At 41.9% G+C, this 22345-nt stretch overlaps 2 protein-coding genes across 3 annotated transcripts in view; one reads left to right on the plus strand and one right to left on the minus strand.

Annotated features, from left to right (window-relative positions):
* LOC125318991 (myelin-oligodendrocyte glycoprotein-like) overlaps positions 1–7565 on the plus strand; it is a 36151-nt gene extending 28586 nt beyond the window's left edge. For both annotated transcript variants that reach the window (XM_048289963.1, XM_048289958.1), the window contains 3 exons: positions 1272–1610; positions 2741–2782; positions 5942–7565. In XM_048289963.1, coding sequence (XP_048145920.1) covers positions 1272–1610; positions 2741–2782; positions 5942–6045 — 485 coding nt within the window. In that variant the 3' untranslated portion in view covers positions 6046–7565. The remainder of the gene's footprint in view (positions 1–1271; positions 1611–2740; positions 2783–5941) is intronic.
* A 7392-nt stretch (positions 7566–14957) lies between these two features.
* Positions 14958–22220, minus strand: GATD3 (glutamine amidotransferase class 1 domain containing 3). Its single transcript, XM_048289974.1, has 7 exons — positions 21898–22220; positions 19261–19313; positions 18513–18626; positions 18055–18174; positions 17062–17154; positions 16580–16736; positions 14958–15955 (listed from the first exon to the last, which is right to left on the minus strand). The coding sequence occupies exons 1-7, from the start codon at positions 22009–22011 to the stop codon at positions 15827–15829; spliced, it is 780 nt and encodes a 259-aa protein (XP_048145931.1). The 5' UTR covers positions 22012–22220; the 3' UTR covers positions 14958–15826.
* Positions 22221–22345: the final 125 nt, after the last annotated feature.

Consider the following 22345-nt stretch of genomic DNA (forward strand, 5'->3'; position numbering starts at 1 on the left):
GAGTTGTTTCACAGTGAATTTTAGCATTTCTTCTTGGTGCAGTCACAGCCTCGTGCTGCTTTTGTTCTGCTCCATGCTGGGAATAACTTTTCCTTTCAAATAAATTAATCTGCATTTTAATTTATAAAATTATTTTATGCAACAGGTTTGGTCAGAGCGCTAATTTAAGCCCACATTCTGTGTTGGAAATACCTAGTTGTTCATGCTTGATGAATACATAAGAACCTTCTTCAATAAACCAGTTTTCCCCTAGAAAATGTAGCACTGCAATCTGGTAGGAATTGTCCTGCTTGATAGTGGCAGATTCACCCATTTGTGCAAGTTTTAGTATGCTTTCAGCTAACTGGGAAGGATTTATAGAAATAATTGGCATCAAAGTTATTAAATGAACAGTGTGTGTAAGCGGGGTGCAGCTGGCTGCCTGTGCCCCTGTTTGTTCAACTGCAGGATACCATCACCCTGGCTCTTGCATGTGCTGGAATTGGTTGGGAAGGTTGGTAACACCTCTGCCTGATGTCTAGGACACCCACCAAGTCTCCCCAAGGTCTTGGAAAAATCATTTATCTAAAGTGGGAATGACAGACTCTTCCTTCTGGCTGCTGGAGATGACCACCAAAGAGTATGAGAGACCCCCAGACAGGGGTTAGCAAGACTGCACCAAGCCAGACCTGAAGAAAAAAGCCCTGTTCCATCCAACCCTCTGCAAGATTTTTCAGGAGAAGGGAGATGGGAGCCCCCAGCACATTATTTACAAGTCAGGAATCACAGTCTGGTAGCCAAATAATGGGAGTTGTGCTAGACCAAACTCATCCAGGAGTTTTCTCCTGGTCTAGCATTGTTTTCACACTTCTCCTTTTTTTCCAGACAGACTTCCTACAGAACTAGAACTTGTTTAATCATATCTGCCCTTCCCCACTTCCCTGCATCCCCTTTTCCTCTTGTGAACTGACCTATCAATTAAAGTCAAATCAGACACCTAATCCCAAAGACTGAGGATCCCCAGGAGCTGGAAGAAAAATCACCAGCTAAGGAGACAAGTGGGAACAAGTTCAAGCAAAAGCCGCACTTACGAAGTGAAGGCAGCTTGCACATACCAACATCTGTCCTGCTGCACAGCTGGCTGGGCTCTGAGCACACATGGCCCTCCTGGCTGGAAACAGGAGGACTTGGGAGGGAGAGTGCCAAAAACGATGTGGTGAAGCCAAATTACAGGAAGCCTGGTGTCCCTATCTCTGCTGCACACTGATGGAATTGTCTGGGTTTTATTCCAGGTCAGCTGGACACCACATGCCATGCATTTGTTGGAGAAACTGTGGTTTTGCCTTGCACCACCACCCCTCCTGGAGACCTGACCCTTGCCAAGTCAATGCTCTATTGGCAGATTGGCACGAAGATAGTGCACTTCTTTCAGAAAGGGCAGGATTCACTGAAGGCCCAGGACGAACATTTCCATGGCAGAACCAGTCTTTTTCTGGACCAGATGAAGCACGGCAACCTTTCCTTAAAGATCTCCAATGTCCAGTTAGAGGACAATGCAGAATACACCTGCATCTACAGACAGACCGGGGGTCATGAAACAAAGAAATCTAAAATTAGACTCAATGTATCAGGTAAGGTTTTGTTTAGTTCAGAGGGAGTGAGTCAAGGGCACTATTTCTTGTTGATAAGCCATATATGGCCACTGACAGGGATTACTTCAACTTTTAAAGCAATTTTTCACTCAGTTTCATTCTGTTCCTTGCTTTTGTTGGAAGAATATGTGAGAACGAAAAGAAAAATCTCTTTGTTAAGCTTCAGCCCTTCAGGACTCCTAAAGGCAAGGCCACTGCCTCTTCGTCCTCCCTTCACAGGAGACATTAATGAATAATGTCCCCAAATTTAAGCATTTGGTTATTTATGGGTTGGTACTGTCTTTGATCCACTTTGCCCCAGAGGAACAGGAGAGTTTATTTCACTGTTTGCCCGTGGGTCTGTGAAGCAGAAGTTTAATCTCTGGCAATTGGATCCAAAGTCCAGGCCACAGACCCTTTCAGAGGGATGTCAGCCAGTGGCTACTTTCCTTTTCCATTGCAGCTGGAAGATGTGGATCTGGTGGCAAGGCTGGACAGATGCAACAAGAATTATTATTTTTCCTTCTTAGGAAAATTAGTGAGACCAGAACACATGTTTGAATAATGCCAAACAAGTGAGATCACGTTTGAACTACCTACAAGCCACCATAAGGATGAAGCATTGAGTTTGACCAGCTGACCAACTGAAAAAGAAAATAAAAAAAATAAGGGATACATATCAAAACAAATAATACCTTTTTTGGGTGTCTTGCTTGAATAAATCAGCTGGAAACTTTCATTATGTTCAACCACACTGATTTACTTCTGCTTAAAATAGAAAAAAAATATATCTTTCTTTTAATGGACATAATTCTCAAGAGAAAAATGTTTTCAAAACGTAAAGAGAAATACATTGGTTCAAAAAATTTCAAAGTGACATGTTTTGCAGTTTTCAAAATGACAAAAATTGTTTTGAAAATGCAGAATCAAAATGTTTCCATCATCTAAATTTTGGGAGCAGTAAGGTATCTGATATAATTCTGTGATCATACTTAAACTTTGAGTTTGTTTGATAAATGTATTCTTCCTCAGGAAAAAAAAATAACATTAAGCCTTAGATCAATTATCAGAAAAACAGAAGAAGTTCTAGGCTCAAACAATTAACTTTGATTATTGTGGGTTTTTTCCAGCTCCAGCTCCATCTAGGATTGAGGACCCACCTTCCCCTTCTGGTAAGGCAGTACTCCTTAACTTGCTAAGTGTCTGAGTGGTTGTCCTGTGCTTTATTTTGCATTTGCAAGCTTGGCAAAATGTGCTGAATAGACACAGTCCAATAAACTTGGGGTGCTTGCTCTCTCTTACTAAGCCTGGCAAAATACAGCTGTCCCAGACAGGGAAAAATATCTCCACCACTGAGACAGAGCTCGACTGCAGAGAGAAGGATGCTGAAGTGCCGGGAGTCACGAGTCCATAAAGACACTCACTAGTATGGGCATCATAAAAATCAGTAAAAAACAACACAGCAGCCACTCGGTTCTGGGAGTTAAGGCCTTTGTGAATTACCTTGGTAGGAATAAATCATAGGATCATCAAGGCTGGGAGACACCTGCAAGATCATCCAGTCCCACCATCAGACCAGCACCACCATCATTACCCCTAAACCATGTCCCCAGGTGCCACATTCAGGTGGCTCTTGAACACTTCCAGAGTCAGTGACTCCAACAACTCCCTGGGCAACTTATTCCAGTGCCTATAACCACTCTTTCAGTGATTTTTTTTTTTTCTAAGTTGAACCTCCCCTGGCACAATTTAAGGCCATTTCCTCTCATCCTTTCATTTGAGACACGGCAGAAGAGACCACACTACAACTTCCTCTCAGATAGTTGTAGAGTTAAACTACCAGACTGAGAAATTTGAGGGGTCCTTTTGCTAATACATATTCAAAAAATACATGATTAGTGACTCCACATAAGTTCTTCTGAGAAATTAAGGTAGATTTCATCCAAAGGCATGCACTAATTTTGCAATATAGTACAGATGTTCATAGGCTTATTCATTACAGAAAAGTACACTAAGATAATTTGTAAACACTTCTGGAGTGAATTCAATGCAGAAGGGATGTCCACCTTGAACATGCCATCGTCAGTAAGTTCTTCCCTAATAATCCTCCTTTCAAGCCAAATGATTCTTATTAGTGCTACAAAACCTTAAATTGGCATCAAACCTGTTACACTTGTCATATAAAATCAAGAGCTGCAATTTGTATTTTACTCAGTGGAGCTGGAAGATATGAAACTTTACATAGCAATTATTATATTACAGTTAACATGATAAGTTCAGCCACTCTATGGCATTACAGACAGATTAGGCTGCAATAAACTCAAACAGAAACTAAGAAAGAGAAATGTTCCAGTGTTTTATCTCATGATCACACAGGAAAAAAAAAACCAGTTCTTGTGTCTCATGAACAAAAAAAACAACTTGAAAAAATACAGGAAATATCCATTTTTAGACCTAAGATAGGTAGTCTAGCTGGCTTAAAGGTCTTTGAAAAACATGAAGTTAAATTCAAGATGGTATTACGTGACTTCACATTACTTTATAAGAGCAAACAGAACAGGAATTAGAAGCTGTTACCTTCCACAAGAAATAAGAGATTATCAAGGGTCAAACTTTTTAATGCAGAAGCAGTGGAAGATTCTCAAAACCAAATGTAAGTGGGTTGTATTTCAATGAGATAGTTGTAATATGTTTGGCTCAGCCAAAACCTTCTGACAACTTTCCCTCAATATAAACTATTTCTTATAATGAAAAGGTGTTTTCATTGAGGAAAAAAATTACTGGGACAAAGGAGGAATGTTTCACTTTGTTATAGGAGTACAAACTGAACCACACACTTTTGACACCTGATGGTTCTTGTACTGCAGGATTTTGAGGGACTTGAGGATGAGGAAAGAAAAGTCTAACTTTTTTAATGTAATTTTTTGCAAAAAGGAAAAACTATTTCCTGTTGTCACCTTCTTTTGAAGAAAACCATCAGCTATAGCTCCCTTTCTTTTTAAAATTATTTATTTATTTATTTATTTTCAGCAATTTCTTGAGAAAGGGAGAAAGAGAATCTGTTTTATATTAGTTGTTATTTGAGAAGGGACTTAGGAGAATTAAAAAATGACCTGCTGAGAACAAAGGCATCATATGCAGAAACAGTTCTCACATTTCACAGTCAACCAGATCAACAAATACTATTTTTATGTAAAACAGAAACAGTTTTCATCTGTTTCACTATGGCTGCATTTCCGTTTGTTTCCTGCATGGATTATTTTTCCCAACTACTTTAAAGAGCCAAATTTTATTTTCACTCTGAGTGTCTTGCAAAAGTCCTTCAGGGTCAATAAAACTAGTTTACCACTTTCTCTGGGAAAAACGAAAGGGTCTGGGCCTGGAAGAGGACACAAAAGGCCGGGAGGCTTGTTGTTATAACCCTACATTTATTTCAAAGCATTCCTGAGGACTACCTGATGTTTACTTCTTCTCTCCACATTAATATCACAAACTCCTTCCAGGAACAGGGAGGAAGCACCCTGGGTAGAGATAAGTTAACTACAGTGAGATACTGACAGCTGATACCACAGCAACAGGAACAGCCCTTAGGCTGGTGATGTAAAAACCAATATAGAGCCTGATCTTCCCAGAGAAGGATTAGGACCTGAACAGTTATAGAAAAAGTTTCTTTTCTTCTTAAGTCAGGGGTTGAAAATCTCTTTTTACTTGTGCACTACATCCAGCACAGGTTGAAGGTTTCACCTGCACCAAGGGTAATTTGTGCCCTGCGTCCACATTGTGGGTTTTGTACCAAAAGTGGCACAGTGCTGCTACCATCTAAGGCATGTATGACCTAGGCTTTTTAATGTTTATTACCATTATTTATGGACTCTTAATCAAAACATCTGCCTCAGGCCCTGAGTAGGAAGAATGGAAATGTATTTTCATCCTAAAATCATAGAATGGCTTGGGTTGGATGGCTTCTCAAAGATTATCCAGTTCCCACACCCCTGCCACAGGCAGGGACAGCTCCCACTAACCAGCTGGCTGGTTGTTGCTTTTCTATCAGGATTTTAAGCAAGGATTCTCAGTCATCCAGAAAAATTGCATTAATTGTTGCTGAGTTTCTGTGAAGAAGAAAAACTTCCTTGTCCCAGTACCTTGAGACTGTTTTGTCTGGACTGTGCACAGGCACATAAAAGGAGAATTTTGAAAATGAGACAAAATTAATTGTTTTTAAAACAATCCTCCATCAATGCATTCATGTAAAATGTGTCATGCAAACTTCAAATACACTTTTTTGTCAAGCCACCACTTACATGCTGACTTCGTCTCTTTTAATTTTTCAGGGCAGAGTCAGATTTGCTCTGGAAGCCCCATGGATGTGCCACGTCTGGCTATGCTTCCCTTCTCTTTCCTCCTCCTGGTCCCCCTGGGGGTTTGGCACTTGTGACTGGGGAAGCCAACCTTGTCTTCAGGAAGTTCTCCTCACCAGAGGACCTTTCTGGTCTGTGGGGTCAGTGTGACACCTGTTCCAGAGCTACAGGGAAGAAACGCCAAGAGCTGAGAACACACCAAGCATTAGGTGTTTACGTCCCACATTCTGGTGTTCCACAAAACCAAGGGCAGCAAAACTCTGAGGTGGCAAGTCTGCTTTTGCATTTGTTTCTTGGAGTCCAGTTTTAGTGCTGCCAGGATATATATTTTTGGATTGTGGGGGTTTGCTTTAATGACAGGATGAAAGGCTCACAAAACTCCAGGATCACATTATAACTGATCCTAGTGAGATCTTCTGCCTCTCATCTGCTGTTCTTCAAGACAACGGAAAGGAAGAGTGGGGTTAACTACTCTCTGTGTCAGACAAAAACTGGAAGTAGGAAGACACTCCCATTTTGTGAAACGTAAGGATGGAAACCTTATGAAACTTGATTCTGGAACTTCAGCTTCTGTTTTCACTCTTAAGCGTCATGAGTTATCAGTAAGAACCCTTTTTTTCCACAAGAAATGTAGTATTTCTTCAGTGGAAGGGTAAAGTTGACTGAGAAAGATGGTAGAAGTTCATAAAATATCCACATAGAGGAAGGAAGTGATGTATTACTTAAAATTCCACTGCTAAATAAGCCAAAAACTTCGGAAGGCTGAATTCAGCATTATCTCTTTTTGTCATGAAACACGGCAAAGCTGGATTCTTAAGCTGGAACTGTGCAATGAGAAATTGGTACTGTGACGATGTTACTTGTTTAAAAATTGTACCTTTGGAGGGGAAAAAAACATTGAAAAACTCATCAGAATCATTGTAACTGATACCTATGCAAACTGAATGGGTTTACTTCTGGAAATGTTCAGTTCAGGTAGCATAGGCGTCCTGCGTAAAACTTGGGTCAAAAGGATCCTGCATACAAACAATGCTGAGAAAATGCAGAAGTTTTGTTTGGGGCCAGAACTGCAACTCCCCTGTTTCACAACCAAAAAGCATCCAGAGAACAGAACTACTCCCCACAGGCTGGTGATCAGCAGTGACTTAACTCATCCCGCCTGCTGAGCCCTCGGGCAGGGGGAGTGACTCACGAGGAAGCCACTTTGATTTGGAACAGTTGCATCATTTTTTCCAATGGAGAGACAAGATTGGTTTTGCAAGGAGGAAACAGAATAAATCAGAGCTTAAAATGGATGTAAAGGAGACAGTTACCTTTGAATTTCTTAACTAAAGGCCCTTTCCCTCTATGGTGGGGAAGAGAAACAAAATCCCACACACGGCCTGTGCTGGTGCTGCAGTGAAGCTCAGCTGGTATTTGGCTACCCTGTGTACAGAGCAGCTCAGTGCAACAGCTGGGGTCCAGCTGCACAGAGAGATTTAACTGTAAGAATTGTACATACTGTGACTGTCTTTTTGTGTCCCACCCTCCAAATGTTTGCCTCAGATTTCATGTATTTTTCAAAATACAATTTGATTACAAATAAAAACCTGAAATAAAACCAAAAGCTGTGATGAGAGCAATCGCTTGGTCTGTAAGAGTTCTTTATTTGTATTCCCTTTTTTCCTACAGTTAGAGAGGCTCCTCTGCAATCAGAAAGTTTAAAGGGTAACACCTGTGTAGTTTTGTTGGCCCTAAAAGTCTGGACTGCTTGCCCTCATCTCAAGGACTCTATGACTTCTAGAAATCCATAGCCACTTAGGCAGCCCAGCATTTCTCAGGTGTAGAATCCCAGAATAGTTGAGGCTGGAAAAGATCATTGAGTCCAACCCTTAACTCAGCACTGCCAAGTCCACCATTAAACCATGTCCCTCAGAGCCACATCTACACATCTTTTAAATCCCCCCAGGGGTGGCTGTTCAGTTAAAGAATCTCAACATTTTGGAGCCAGCTGTGTGTGTGAGGAGACAGCCCCTGGCACGTGCTCAGGCATGGCTCTGATGGATCATCAGGCAGAGAGAGACTAGAGGCGAATTCCCTTGCCTGCAGTGCCCCTGTCCAGGGGGCTCCTAGGAAAAAACCATTCTGCCAGGAGCAAAGACTTGAAACCATATCTAATTTATAAGCTAAGGTCTGTGTTTTGTGTCACACTTGAAAACAAACCAGGAGCCAGTGCATTTTAGGAGCAAGCTTTCCTCTTTGCAAAGGGTCCCACAAGGCAAAGAGATGTCGAAACAGCACATCCTGAAATAATTTGCTCTAGCTGTGCTAATTGCATTCCCACATAGTGTTGTATGTAGCAACAATCCAGACTGGAATTATAAAATTCCTTAATCAGTGCACTGACTGCCACATCAAAAAAGACAAGGTCACATCTTTTAGCCAATGCAGATGGACATTTTTTTGGAGGTGCAGGTGTAACTTGGCTGTCTGCTTCCTTTAACGGTATCCTCCCCTCCTTTCCCTTCTCTTCTCATTTCCCTTTACCCTTTTCCTTGTCCTTAAACCTTTTCTCTTAATGTTTCTTTTCCAAACTATGGGCAGATTTTGGGTTTATATCTCATCCCAGGTGCCTTCCAGTTACACTGTACATAAGACATCTAAAACCTCTCTCTCCCCCCCGATTCCTCCCTTTCTCCTCCCCACATCAGTCACAGCTCTGCCTTTCATTCCCTCTAGATCAACAGGCACTGTGTGAGTGCTGATTTAGCCTATACTATTTACATACTAAGAACAGCATTTCTCTCCACTTTTACATGGAATTGAAAAGGTGTTTCCACACTTTTTTGAGTAAGGAAAGACATTTGACAAGAGTCACAAAAGAAAGTTGAAACAGCAAAAAACAAACAAACAAAAAATTCCAACCAAGGTTGGGGAAGCCAAAACATTCCCACACCTAGTTTATAATTACATTTTCTCTTATTTTTTTCTAAATTCTGTTTTTGTTTCACCTTTTGAGAAGAAAGGACTATCATGAATGTATCACTACACACTCAGGGTATGGTATAAGAACACAGGGCAAGCAGCTCCTGTTTCCTGAACAGCAAGAATTTTAAGAATGAGGATCTGGAGCAAACAAATGAAGAGGAAGGGGAGGAAGAGAAGGAGGTTTGTGGTATTTTCCAAATTATTACACTAACCTCTGCATCCTCCGGGGATCCCCACGGCCTGCAGGGGCACAGCTGCTTCACCATGGCCTTCACCATGGTCTGCAGAGGAACCTCGGCTCCAGCACCTGGAGCACCTCCTGCTCCTCCTTCTCCACTGACCCTGCTGTGTCCGTGTTGTTTCCCTCACATGTTCTCACCTCCTCCTCTTCTCTGGCTAAGGGAAAACCTGTGCATGTCTCACTTCCTTTTGATTTTCTTCTTAAATATGTTAGTTACTTATGCCAATCTTTTTTGCCTGCCAAAAATTGCTGTTCTGGGCTTCTTGGCCAACGATGGGAAAGAGAGATTGAGCCAGGGCACGAGTGGTGCAAGGGCAGCAGCAAGAACTGAACTGCAAGAACCCAGAGGAGCCCTGGCAGGGCTGTGCTCAATGCTAAAGGACAGAAGCAACACTGGGGGCCACCTGCAGCAGCCTCGTCCAGCCTCCAGTCCTCCTCTTTTCAAGTAATTCCACCAGGACACTGGAAGATGCTGGTTTTCACCTGCCCTGCTCCATGGGCATCCCTGCCACAAGGAACCCATAAGTCACTGGAAATGTAATGCAAATAGGTATGTAATGTAAACTGTTACGTAAATAGGTTATGTAAATTGCAAAACCAAATACACAAATAGTCTTAAGATTGTGTTTAAGGAATCCAGAGTTGTAGCACAGGGTCCTTCTTATGCTCCCAGCCCAGATGCACCTTTATTATTGCTGGAATAAAGAGAGGACTTTGCTGCCCTTTTTTCACAGTACCCTCCAACAAAGTAGAAGAAAATTAAACACAAGGAAACCCATTTCAGTAACACCTGCATGTTTAAAGAAACCTTGCAATTTCAGGCCCAAACCAGAATCTTTTACAGGAATCCCTTTATGGCACAGAAGAGAGGCAAATGCCTCAAACCCAGAATACACTAATGGAGAAATCTCAGTGGTAGCATTTTCCCATTGACAAACCATACAAAGCCTTTTTGATGCAGGCAGCTCACAGCATTTTTATAAATTCAGGGGGAAAATTGGTGAATTTTATAAATTCCCCAACACCATCCCTGCACAGTGCTGGAAAAGAATAATTCATGGTTTAGGGGGAGGAAGCTGAAGCAGTGCAATTTGTTCCAGCTGACGCTGTTGACAGATGAAAAATCTGTCAAGATTCCCCACTTTGTTTTGGATATGTTTTGTACCAACAGCAGGAGAAACTTCCTAGCTATTGCTTTAGATAGTATTGGGCATTCATTCAATCAGCATCATAATTTCTTGGTCATAAACTGAAAAATATTAGAAGTCCAATCATGTAAATGGACTAATGTATTCATTCTCAGAGAGTGAAAATAAAAAGTTTTAGTAATAGGCCCAATATAAACATATGAGCTAGATTATATACTATTTAATTTCTACCAACTTTACAAAAAAAATTGTAGAACTTGGCTTTTATGGCTGCTGTGAAAAGTTACTGAAAGAATTGGTGTTAATAGATTATCACCTGTAAATCAAGCCCATTAAAATTGGTTTGTAAAGCCATGATATGAATAAGACTCTGATGCTTGGCATAAACTTTTTATACTTGAGTCCGCATACTGTGCTGTTGTTGGGAAAATAACGTTTATTTCCTTGTTGTATCATTCATCTGTTTTTAAATTTAATTTCTGTGTGCTGTTCTGTGCTATGTAAGCACCTCCACTGACAAGTGTGAGCTGGGTGACCTCTAAATGTTGTTTACAACTCTCCTTTTTTATGACTCAGATTTGCAGCAATAGTTGGGATGTTGAAATGTCCCTGTTTACTGTATTTTCCCAAGGCTGTAGTTAATGCCATTCCCAGTGGTTTTCTACAACCACTATTCTAAATGCCTTCAACTGAATGTTTGAGTGACCAGCAGACCCTGAGTTATCCTTCCTTGCCTGGGTGATGACACAGGAAGTGTCTTGAGAGTTCACTCACTGTGCAGAATGTGAGAAGTGTTCTTGTGTCTTCCAGAGTTTCATTGGGAACGAGAGAGATTGCTTTGAAAACCAAGGAGCACAAAAACAATTCACACATTTAAGGAGTAATCTCCACTTCTCTCACTTGCAGTACCTTGGTGGCCCACACCTACATATTCCATATGGCAGGAGCATATGGCTGATAATATGCTTCAGTAAAGAAATTTTTAAGAGGTCTTTGGACATTATTCTTGCCAAAGAATGGCTGTAAAAGCAAGTTAATTTTTTTTTCAAGGTTTGGCAGTGACACTGGTAAGAGTCAACAATGAGTTAGTTTGATCATCTTTTCCTAAGTTTACAGTGAGGCCAGATTAACTGGTAATGCTTTCTTCTGTCAGCTCCCTTTAGTTTCATGTGATGTGGGAGAAATGGCCCATAGAGAACATCAGCAAGAAAATAATGTGGACACATTCGATGCAGAATCATAAAATCATAGAATAGTTTGGTTTGGAAGGGGCATTAAAGATCATCCAGTTCCAAACCCCTGTCATGGGCAGGGACACCTTCCCTAGACTGGAATTTTCACCATTAATTCAGCTAAGCCTAAGGGCCGTCATTGCATAGCCTGAGACTCAGAAGTTGAACAAAGAGTACTGAAAAATACTGAAAACAGGCAAGGAAGGTGATTCTTTTTAAATATGCAGCAGGGAATCACGTTGCTATGGGTGCTGCAATCCTTGCTGCCCCTTCTGTTTCAGCTTTTGGGATAGTCCCAGTTCAGACCCTTCTCTTCCCCTCTCTCTGTCTTTCTGCAGAGATGTTGGCCACCACTGAAATCACCCTGGAAAAAATAACCAAATATCATCTCCTTAATTCTTCTGAGGGCTAAGGCTCACCCATACAATAAGGACATTTCCCCTTGGGCACTTGAAGTCTCTGGAAGAGGAAAACCAGGTCAACAAAAGGCTCAAGCCCTGGAATGCAGGCAACTCTTAATTATTTGCAGGTGGAGGATTATCTAAGTTCCCACTCTGAAAACAATAATAAATAAGTGCATATACACATATAAAATACTGCTAGCTTGCAAAAACACAGACACTCAAGAAACTGTGTGTTTCCTTCCAGGGATATTTCTAGGCCTGATGAAAGTCCTTGCCGACAAACCTTCATTTGCAGTCATGTTGGCTATAACACCACCAGTGTTTAAATAAAACCCAGCCAAGAAAACAAAAGAAAACAAAAAAAAATCCCCATCAAAAAACCCCAAAGTTCACTGTGTACCTTCATGACTTTATACTACACTTTTCCTCTTTTTTTCCCATGATATCTATATCACAGGAAGGGGTTAGAACTTATTTATTTGTATTTGCTACTATATTTTCAGGGGCATAAATAACTGTGCTGAAGAAACTAATCTTGTTTCTTCAAGCAGGACAAATGCTTTCATTGCAATGGAATTGGATGTCCTATTTATTTCTGTGAAGCCAGGAGGAAGCAATATTTGTTTTATTCTCCATATGCATCCAAAATGCCAAAAAAAGTGCCCTACAGAACTGTCCCACTTTCCAGCTGTCATACAGCTGGAATACTGTCCCTAAGTAAGCGGAGCCCTGCACAGAACGTTGTTCACCAAGTGCCCTCTGCTGGCTTTTTATTCTCCCAAAAAAGTGTCTCTTGTAGCCACAAACCAAAAGGTAAAAAACAAAACGGGCTTCTCAAACCCCGACTCTCATTTCTGCTTTTAGAAAAGCACCGCTGCCAAATTTGTAAACACTGCAACAACCCGCAGAGTAACCTTTCATTAAACGGGGTTTATGTGTAACCATCAATGAGGCAAAAGGGGACGGGCAGAATCACAGCTGAGAGGCACCAACTCCTCCCACCCCTGCAAGTTTTAACCCTGCAAGCACTAGAAAAGCAACTCGAGCAGGAACACAATTACTACAACCCCCTTTCAGTAGCACAAAACCCTTAAATGCTTCCCAAAGATGAGAAATGTCAGGAATCCATAAGCCAGGTATTGCATGACTCCTGGTAGAGGCTTCAAGAAGCCTCTTTCACTTCTTATTTCTGGTAGCATGTAACAAAACATATTAATCATAAATTCCTGTCCACTTGGCTGAAAGCAGCAAACCCCTCACCAGCTCCAATCCGCCCTACGGAAGGAAAGAAAAATCCCAGTTTTGCAGACAAATTTCTAATAATAATCTCTAAAGGCACATGGAATTTCCCTCCAAATTTACACTGGCTGAAAGCCAAGATGACAATCTTACATCTTTCACCAAAGTTAAACAACTTTCTACTGATAACAAAAGAACAAAACCAAAACAAAAAACACTTACTAAACAAACACAACCAGAAAAACCCACAGCACCAAACCCTTGAAAAATGTGTATATCAAAGGTTTGTAGTCAGGTCATTACTGGGAAATGAGAGAAAATTTTAAAAATGAAAGGCAATTCTGGTGCATGATTCTTTGTCCTTTAAAAAATCCCATTCTCTCTAAATTCAGAGCAATCAAAAAAGAAGGGTAAAAAGAGTTGAGGACTGTAAAGAAGCACCATCTGAATAATCCAGCCACCAACTTCCCACAGCTGGTCACTGAATGGTAACAGCAATTTCTTCGAAAGATCATCTTTTTCCTCAGGGCACCTGAATCCAAGATTCAGAATTTAAGAAAGCTTTGTGTCACCACTGCTGCACTTACTGGGATCTGTAGATATGAGAAACCTTAAAGTCCAACCCTCAGCCCTGCTGTGGTGAGGGAGCTCATGGGAAGGTTTAACCCAGAGGTGAGTTCTTGCAGCAGAGGAAGGTGCTGTTAACACAGGCACAGCTAACACAGCTGTTCTTCTACCCTGGGGATTTCAATACCATTTCCGTTGCGTGATATTCTATCACCAAATTTCTTTTAAATTTCCTGCAGATGTGGGAAACACATGCACTTTAAAATGATATTACATTTTATATGAACAATGACCTCCCATCCTCTGCTAAGCCTCTGTGTATAAAATTGATACTAAAAATATCCACTTTGTACAAGCAAAGATCACAATGAGAGTTTTTGCACTGAATTATATAGTGGCAGTGTTTTAAATCCTGTTTCTTACCAACTTGATACTGAAAATTTCATGAAGAATTTGAGGCATAAACAAAAAAGGTTTCAGAGAATGTCCAAAATCCACTTTATGAACCATACCTACTTTCACAAGGACTTGGTGTCTGTGTATGATTCCTCTGTAACCTCACTGGAGTTGGTGATCTGTACAGGGAATCTCTGAAATCCCCCAAGAAAAGAGTCAGCACTGCGGTACAAATTCAAATCTTCTAAATCCAAATGGGGTTTTTATTTTTAGTGACAAAAAATTAATCATTAAGAGGCTACAGAAGCAAAAATGCTTATTCCCTGAACACTGACAGAGCAAGCTCAGCATGCCTAACACTAACACTCAAGCTTCTCTTCTCTTTGCTCCCCTCAGTAAAAAAATGACACTCCACACCCCTGGCAAGTGTTCAGCCACAGACAGTATTTGCCAAACACCAACTCAGTCTAAGGCTTGTAGATTCATTTATGAAGCACACAATTCTCCCTTGAAAATACAGGTTCACTTCGGCAAGCCTGTCATGGAAGAGAAACTTTAATCCGAGGCAAGGGGTGTCATTTTGCCTGTTTTTTGTTAGTTTGAATTTGAGAAATGTTGTGTCCTGCTCAACAGAAAGGTGACAAAAAACTTTTAAGAGGGGGAGAAGATTCTGCTGGATTCTATACGGAAAAAATGTACAAAATGGGTGAACCGAAAAGCAGAAAAACTGCTAAAATGTACCAACCAATATAAGCTACCAAAGGCAGCTCCCAAACAAAAATGAAAGGACAAGGATGAGATAAAAGGCAGAAATTTATTTATTTATACATCATTATTCCAGATATTCAATAATACTTCTTTGGAGAAAGCTTTATTACCCTAAAGCAGGGGAAGTTAGGATAATTTGAGATAGTTTTTTCCATTCACTACTTGTCATACAACTGCTTTAACAGGGATGCTGCTGTCCTTAAGAGTTGTGCGTCACATCAGCAGTATTTTCTTCTTCATTTCAAGACCTTTTAAAACTATAATGGGCCAATGGATGAGTTTTTCAAAGTGCTACTGTTGTGGCAGTTGTGTCCTGCTGCTGACTGGTGCTCAGACTGACTTTGTGAAAACAGGGTTCTTTCAAATAGAAACAAAAAAAAAAAAATCTTTTCATTAACACAGAGCTAGACGAAGGTGTGGAAGATGTCTTTTTCCTCAGCAGCTGATCCTGGCTTTTAGTTCCCAGACACAGGCCTGAGCACATACACCTGGAACTGTGCATTCATTCCTTTCTACTCCCATTCTCCATCCACTAGATATGCTGCCATGTGCCAAATCCCTACAACACATCTGCCCTCAGCTTCTGAAAGGGCCTTGAGTCTCTTTTTCTCCCTTGGAACTGGTTTGACATTGGTGTGTTGGAAGATTTGTTTCAGAACACATCCAGACTGCTCTCTACAGATGGAAAAGCTCAAGAAGATGCTCTGTGTCTCAGACCAGGCTCCTTGCCCTGTGTAATGCCCCCCTCTCAAAAAGGCACAGAAAATCCTGCAGCTGGGAATCAATCAGCTTTGCATCAGCATTCACTAGAGTGTGAACAGGACTAGCAGGTGCAAATGTCTCCATTGGTCCATGATATGTTTGATACTACGCCCTAAATTTAGACACACCTGATTTTATTTGCCAGTTAATTTTAGCACATTCTTTACCATTGCCCCAATGCCATCGAAGATGTGGTGTAATGCTGTTTCACACATAAATGCTGGGGTGGTCACCACCTTATTTTTTGTATCCACATGAGCTTCGTAAAAAGGAGTTAAGGAAAACACAGCACTTGCAGATGCTGCCTGCAAAATGAACCAGCGCTGAAAATCTCACAACTCCACTATCCTATAAAAACTACCTCCAAATATGTTATACCATCCAGCTGTAAAGACAGCTACAACCTGTAATCCAACCTATGACAAGGTATTTTTGCCAGTAATACAAATGCTGCACAAGAAACCTGTGGAAACACCCAAAACCACAAGAAAACCTACAAAATTCACTGATTGTAATAAAATGTCTCTGAGAACAGTCTGACTGCAGCATTAGACTTCAGGAGAAGAATAAAAATCTCAAAGAGAACTGACCAGCTGTAACTCATGCCAGTTTTATGTGCAAATTCATTCAGCACTTAGTGCATTACTGGGTGTCCAGGGAAGCTGACTGAGAACCAATTCTAACTCCCAGTGTGTTGTTGCACAGCAGCAGTTACACAGCTGTGTAGAGGAGAGTTTCTAATCCTGTACTGTACCACTGCTACCTGCTATGCACTGCACATTCCCATGAAAATCTAAGTGGAAAAGCACAGTTCCTACATGTGTTCATTCCTTTACTGACACATTTCTAAACTGTCTCCCAACATGGAAATCACCAGAAAAGGATATGGTTACTTCTTTCACACAGTGCTTTGCTCCCAGCTCTTTGATGGCTCCTGCAGTCCCAGCATAAGGCCACTTGCCCCCTTCCTCTTCTTCGTGGCCCACAGTTACCTCAGCACCAGAGAGCACCTTTGCTGCCAGCACTGGGGAAATGCAGCACAGGCTGCAACAGAAGGAATTGTAAGAGCAATTCTACAACAGCACTATCCCAGAACTTGCTCACAACTGAAAAGATTCAAATGGACACAGCCTTGAAAATCTGAAAGACATCACAAGGCAACTTCCTCTCAGCATTTCCTCAGCTTCTCCTTAGACAAACACCTACACACACACATCCTAAAAAACACATTTACAAAATAGGCTGCAAATGATACAAAACAGAAGATACTTTTTCCAGTTCCGACAACAACAGCTGCACATTTCAACAAAACACAGGTTGTCTCCTTGCTCACACTTTCAAACAAATGCCATCCAACTAACATACATACCCAATAGGTTTGCCTGCTTTATGGAAATCTTTCAGGACTCGCTCAACTTCTCTGTTCACCTTGCAATCCTTCCCATCAACGGCAAAGGTAGATCTGTCACAACAAGAAACTTATACAAAGCTCAGTATGAACCTACAAACAGAGGTATTTGCCTATCTGCCCTGAGACTGGCTCCAAAGAATCATCCCAAACTTAACAGCTACTAAACAGTTGGTTAAAAACACTCTGTAGATGACCATCACTGCTTTAGCCAAAATGTCTCTCTTCTAAGGTTCTGGTCTGCCAGAAAGTCCCTTACTAAATAAAAACATCTAGAAATGAGAATTATCACCTCAGCTTTCTAGGATTACTGAGAAGCTGAACACTAACCTTTTCAAAGAAGAAAATACTTAAGAAGAAAAGGGAAGTAACGTTCATGTTTCTCAAAGCCAACAAAAAAGCATGTCAATAGCAAGATAATCAGTATTCCATGTGGCTAACACTTTTTGTTTCCTTTTTATTTTTTTGAGCCAGCTGTTGTTTTACATTATAAAATGAGAGGGGATTTTTTGGGTAGGCAAAGAGGAGAAATAGAATAATAACATTACAAGCACCTGAACTCATGGAAGTTTTACCTTCACTTCCCTCAGACCTAAAAAGAAACACCACCAGGGGGAGGAAAGAGGACCTCTCGTGCATTATCTCAACTCGCATTCTCATCAACATTGTTCAGAGAATTTAAAACAAGACAATGACAAGACTTTAAAAGGCATTATCCATATTAAGTAGGAGTCACATATATAGTAAATAAGACCATTTATGGATTTTATTGTGTGAATCACGGTTCATAGAATGATAGAATGGTTTGGGCTGGAAGGGACTTTAAAAATCATCTCATTCCTACCCCTCTGCCATAAGCAGGGACAACTCCCTCTAGACCAGGTTGCTCCAAGCTCCATCCATAGTTAATTATGAATATTTAGCTGAGGAATCTGATGCTTAGTTGGCACTCACAAGTTTTTGGCAGCTCCGAATCCACCAGGGAATATCACAGCATCATGGTCTGCTGTAGAGAGCTTAGCCAGGCTTGTAATTTTACCACGAGCAATTCTTGCAGATTCCACTAAAACATTCCTTGAAGAACCAGAAATAAAAAAATGTGATTAATTAAGCATTTGCACACAGAACAGTGTAGATAAAGTTTTGACAGAGGAAAAGGAGGATGAGAAAGGGAGGAAGCAAGAACATCAGTATTTAGTAACTGAAGCTGTAGATGGTTCTGAAATGCTACTGCTGGGAAACATAAGCACTGACAGACCGTATATAATCAAGTCCAGAAAAGCCATATAATATCTTCTGTCCAAGAAAACCACGACAGCTCGCAAAAAGCTACTAAAGGAATTCAGCAAAGTGCTACAAGAGGCATTACAGGCTGCTATGTCTAAAGAACGCCTAACACATCATAGACTTACCTTGACTCAGCTTCAGCTGGTTGCCCTTTACTGTGGTCAATGACATGCATCTGAGGGACATCTGGAGCATACATGTGAACCTCAGCTCCCCCACGGCTCAGATGTACCAGGACACTACAAAAATGGACATAAAACAAACAGAAAACTTTTATGGGAGAGGCTTCATCTGGACCCCAAGTCTTGCTACAAATATTCCACTGCCTGATTTTGAAAGATGAGGAAAAACACATATCCTACCAAAGCAGGCAACCAGGAACAACAAAAGCTTCCTTCTTCCAAGTCCCCAGGTGTTATGGAAGTAACCCACATAGCCATTAATATTTAATCTAGGTCTAGGTGACACATTTCTTATTAATTCTCAGTAAGAGTTAATTCCACTTAAGCATTAACCATTCTACTGTCAGATTTAGCCCCAGGACTGGAAACTCAAAGTGATTCTGAAATTAAGTCTGTATTTAACTCTCTTGAGATTGAAACTGGAACTCTGAATTTCTGTTTCTGAAGAGAGTCTCTCTCAAACTCAGTGTTCTGGCATCACATGCACAGTGCTGCATCTTTGGTCAGTCACTGAGTTCTACAAGAATGCAGCCTGAGCTCACAATTACACTGTGAGAAAACTGTGAGAAAGCTTCATCATACATCTCTCAGGGTAATTCTGATGGCCAGAGACAGCAAAACTAAATTGAACAGACTGCTGCAATGTAATGGAGACTTTTTTTGGAGTCTACAGTCCCATAAGGCAACTTACGCTGATGCCTCATGGATTTCTGTGCCATCGTAGACACCACAGCCAGACAGGACCTGCAGTGAGAAAATCAACAGAGTATTGCAGGTGACACAAAACTCCCTACAGGATCTTTCACAAGGTAAGGTTTTAAAAAATTGTTCACAAACAACAAAAAAACCCCCAACTTAACAGCAAGCTCTTACTATGCCAGTGAACACCATGCTATTAGCACTGGTGTCACCACTAGACACTCTGCAAAACTGGCATTTCCCATTTACAGCAGCCCATGACAGGGCTCAGAAATAACCACTATATATTTCCTGGCTTATACATTTATCCCACAGTTAATTACCTGAAACGTTACCCCTAGGTATGTTTTTATTGTGCACACAGTGTCATTCATCTTTTTTACGAAGTGTCCACATCCACGTGAAACACTTTCTCATCCAGGTGCACATCAATCAGAAGAGGGACAAAAATGCACTTTGAGGAGCCACTTAAAATAAACTACTTTACCTGCTTCTGTATTTTACCTGAGCATCTGCATCAGAGATCAACAGCTAAATCACTTTTAATGCAGTAACACAATTATGCTGTATTAGCCATACTTTTCTACAAAAATGTGGAAATAATACTTTTGTTTATACACACCAGCTAATAAAAATCACAAAACAGTCGGCTACCCTTGTGTGGGTAGAGAATCTGACAAGGTAGAAGGAGAAATGATTTTTTTTTTAAAAAGCCATTATAAGAATCAAACAAAACCAAAAAAATCCAAAGGTTTATCTAGTTCCTGAAAGCATTTAGATGTACTCTTTTGGGGTTTTTTGTTTGGCTCTTTGTTTTGAAAGAAAAAAATCCAGTTAGGAAGTCAATTTCCTTTTCTTTTTATTTTTTTTTTTAACTTTACTCTCTTCCTTCCTGGTTTTACCTCAGTTTTTTGAAGCTTGAGAGTTTTTAAAACACAGACACATGAACAGAAACTCACAACTGAAAAGAAATTCACAGCTGAGACAGTGTTAGCTAGAAATGTTAGATTTGAAGGGACTTTCAGGTCACAATACCCAGGTGTCTGCTATCGTGGGCATCACTTTACCAAATATCCCCATCACTTCACCAAATGAGCAAAATCCATGAGTGTTCTTCTGTCCATGTTAATCCTGTTCTGATATTTAAGATCTGCCTTCTACGTCACAACTCTGTTTTATCTTTCATTTAATTTAGACTGAATGAACAGATAAGCAACTGTGCTAAGGTTATGCTCTGTGAGCAACACTTTAAATGTTTTTGAAACTTGGTGAAACCAAAATACAGTAACACTGTTATTATAAACTCCTCTATATATAAACTCTTCTGTTCTTTCAGTACCTGCTTGATTACAAATCTGTCTCTTACCGCAGTCAGAAATACACATCACTGATGTCAAAAAATAACATTTGTTTTCCCATCTCCGTTTAAAAAGCTGTGACTTGATAAAATGACAGCATTACTGCTGGGTTACTTTTTAGCCACTTGGACCTGTATTCTGCCCTTTCCCAAGCCAATTCTGCCCCAAGCAGATTTCTTCCTGCAGATAATGCCTTCTTATTTCTTTATGTTTAATGCTGTCTAGACTATGCGAAGCTCAAGCTTCAAAGACTGTCCACTGAGTCCCAAAACTGTGTATCCATTTGGGACACCATTTATAGCCTGTATTTTCCTTTGCCACTTCTGGCTCCTCCAGCTCCTCACTTTCTTTTGTGTTTGTAACGTTTTACCTCCTTTCTGCAGAAGAGCATAACCCAGTTTAAATATTTTCCCGTACCTTGCCAGTACCTCCCAGAGTTTCACTATGAACTACTTCATGGTCAGTTCTCCTGGGTTCCTCAGTACAAGGGAGCTCCTGGAGTGGGTGCAGTGGAGGGCAGTGAGGATGAGTGGGGGACTGGGGCATCTCTCTTACAAGGAAAGGCTGGGGGAGCTGTTCATCTTCAAGAGATGACTGAGAGGGGACCTCATTAATGTGTATAAATATCTAAATGGGGTCTGTCAGAGGATGGACCAGGCTCTGCTCCGTGGAGCCCAGCAATGGGACAAGAGGAACGGGCATAAATTAATGCCTAGGAAGTTCCACCTGAACATGAGGCAGAATTTCTTTACTGTGCAGTGACCGAGCACTGGGACAGATTGTCCAGGGATGGTATGGAGTATCCCTCACTGGAGGTATTCTAGAACCTAGATACAATCCTGTATCATGTGCCGTGGGATGGCCTTGCTTGAGCAGGGACGTTGGACCTGGTGACCCACTGTGGTCCCTTCCAACCCGACCCATCATGTTATTCTATTCTGTGGTTCTTCCCAAATCAGCTCCAGCCCAACAGACGCCAGCTTTTACACGTTTCCTACTCCTGGTCTGGCCTCCTCCAAGTTTCTGAACTGCAAGCAGCTTTCTCTTCTCAAATTCAGCGTCTCTGCAGGGCTCCCAGCTGCTGCAGGCACCAGGCGAGGCTTTCCCAGGCCGCCGCCCCGCCGAACCCTCCCCTTCACCGCCGGAGCGACCCCGGCTGCAGGGCCGAGGGTGGCTGTGGAGAGCCAGACAGTAAAAAAACAAACAAACGCTTCTCCTCAGCGCTGCCCGGCCCCCGCAGCCCCCGCGGCCCCCGCTCCTCCATTACTCACCACAGCGACGCGGGCGGCGCGGCAGCGTCGAGCGGAGCAGTGCAAGGAAGCGAGGCCGCCGGGCGCTGCCCGCCGCAGCGCGGTGCACAGGGCCGGGCCTCGGGAGGTCAGCATGGCTGAGGGCGGGGAGAGCGGCGGCGGAGGAGCCGGGCAGCGGGAGCGGAGGGGCCGGGAACCGGGAGCGGGTGACAGCGACGGGAAACGGGAAGGCCGCGCCCGGAGGCCGCTGCGCCCTTGGCGGCGCCGGCGGCGGCGCCCCCTGGAGGCGGGGAGGGGCCACCTCAGCGCCGGGGCCCGCGGGCCGATGTTCCCTTCCCGACGCTCAGCTATCGGGAATAGCAGCGGGGGGAAGGTAACTGAGGGTAAAAAGATAACGGTGCGGAAATAATGGGGGAGAATAAGCAAGCTGGCAGACGGTACAAAACTGGGAGGAGCTGCTGGCTCCTTT

This window comes from Corvus hawaiiensis, chromosome 2 (genome assembly GCF_020740725.1).
Source record: "Corvus hawaiiensis isolate bCorHaw1 chromosome 2, bCorHaw1.pri.cur, whole genome shotgun sequence".
Lineage (NCBI taxonomy): Eukaryota > Metazoa > Chordata > Aves > Passeriformes > Corvidae > Corvus > Corvus hawaiiensis.

Excerpts from the sequence above, each read along its gene's own strand:
- GATD3 (XM_048289974.1), bottom strand. The coding sequence starts at position 22,011 with ATGCTGACCTCCCGAGGCCCGGCCCTGTGCACCGCGCTGCGGCGGGCA. Across the intron at positions 18,627-19,260 it reads GAAATCCATGAGGCATCAGC|TGTCCTGGTACATCTGAGCC; the intron begins GTAAGTTGCCTT and ends CCATTTTTGTAG. Across the intron at positions 18,175-18,512 it reads CCAGCTGAAGCTGAGTCAAG|GAATGTTTTAGTGGAATCTG; the intron begins GTAAGTCTATGA and ends TGGTTCTTCAAG.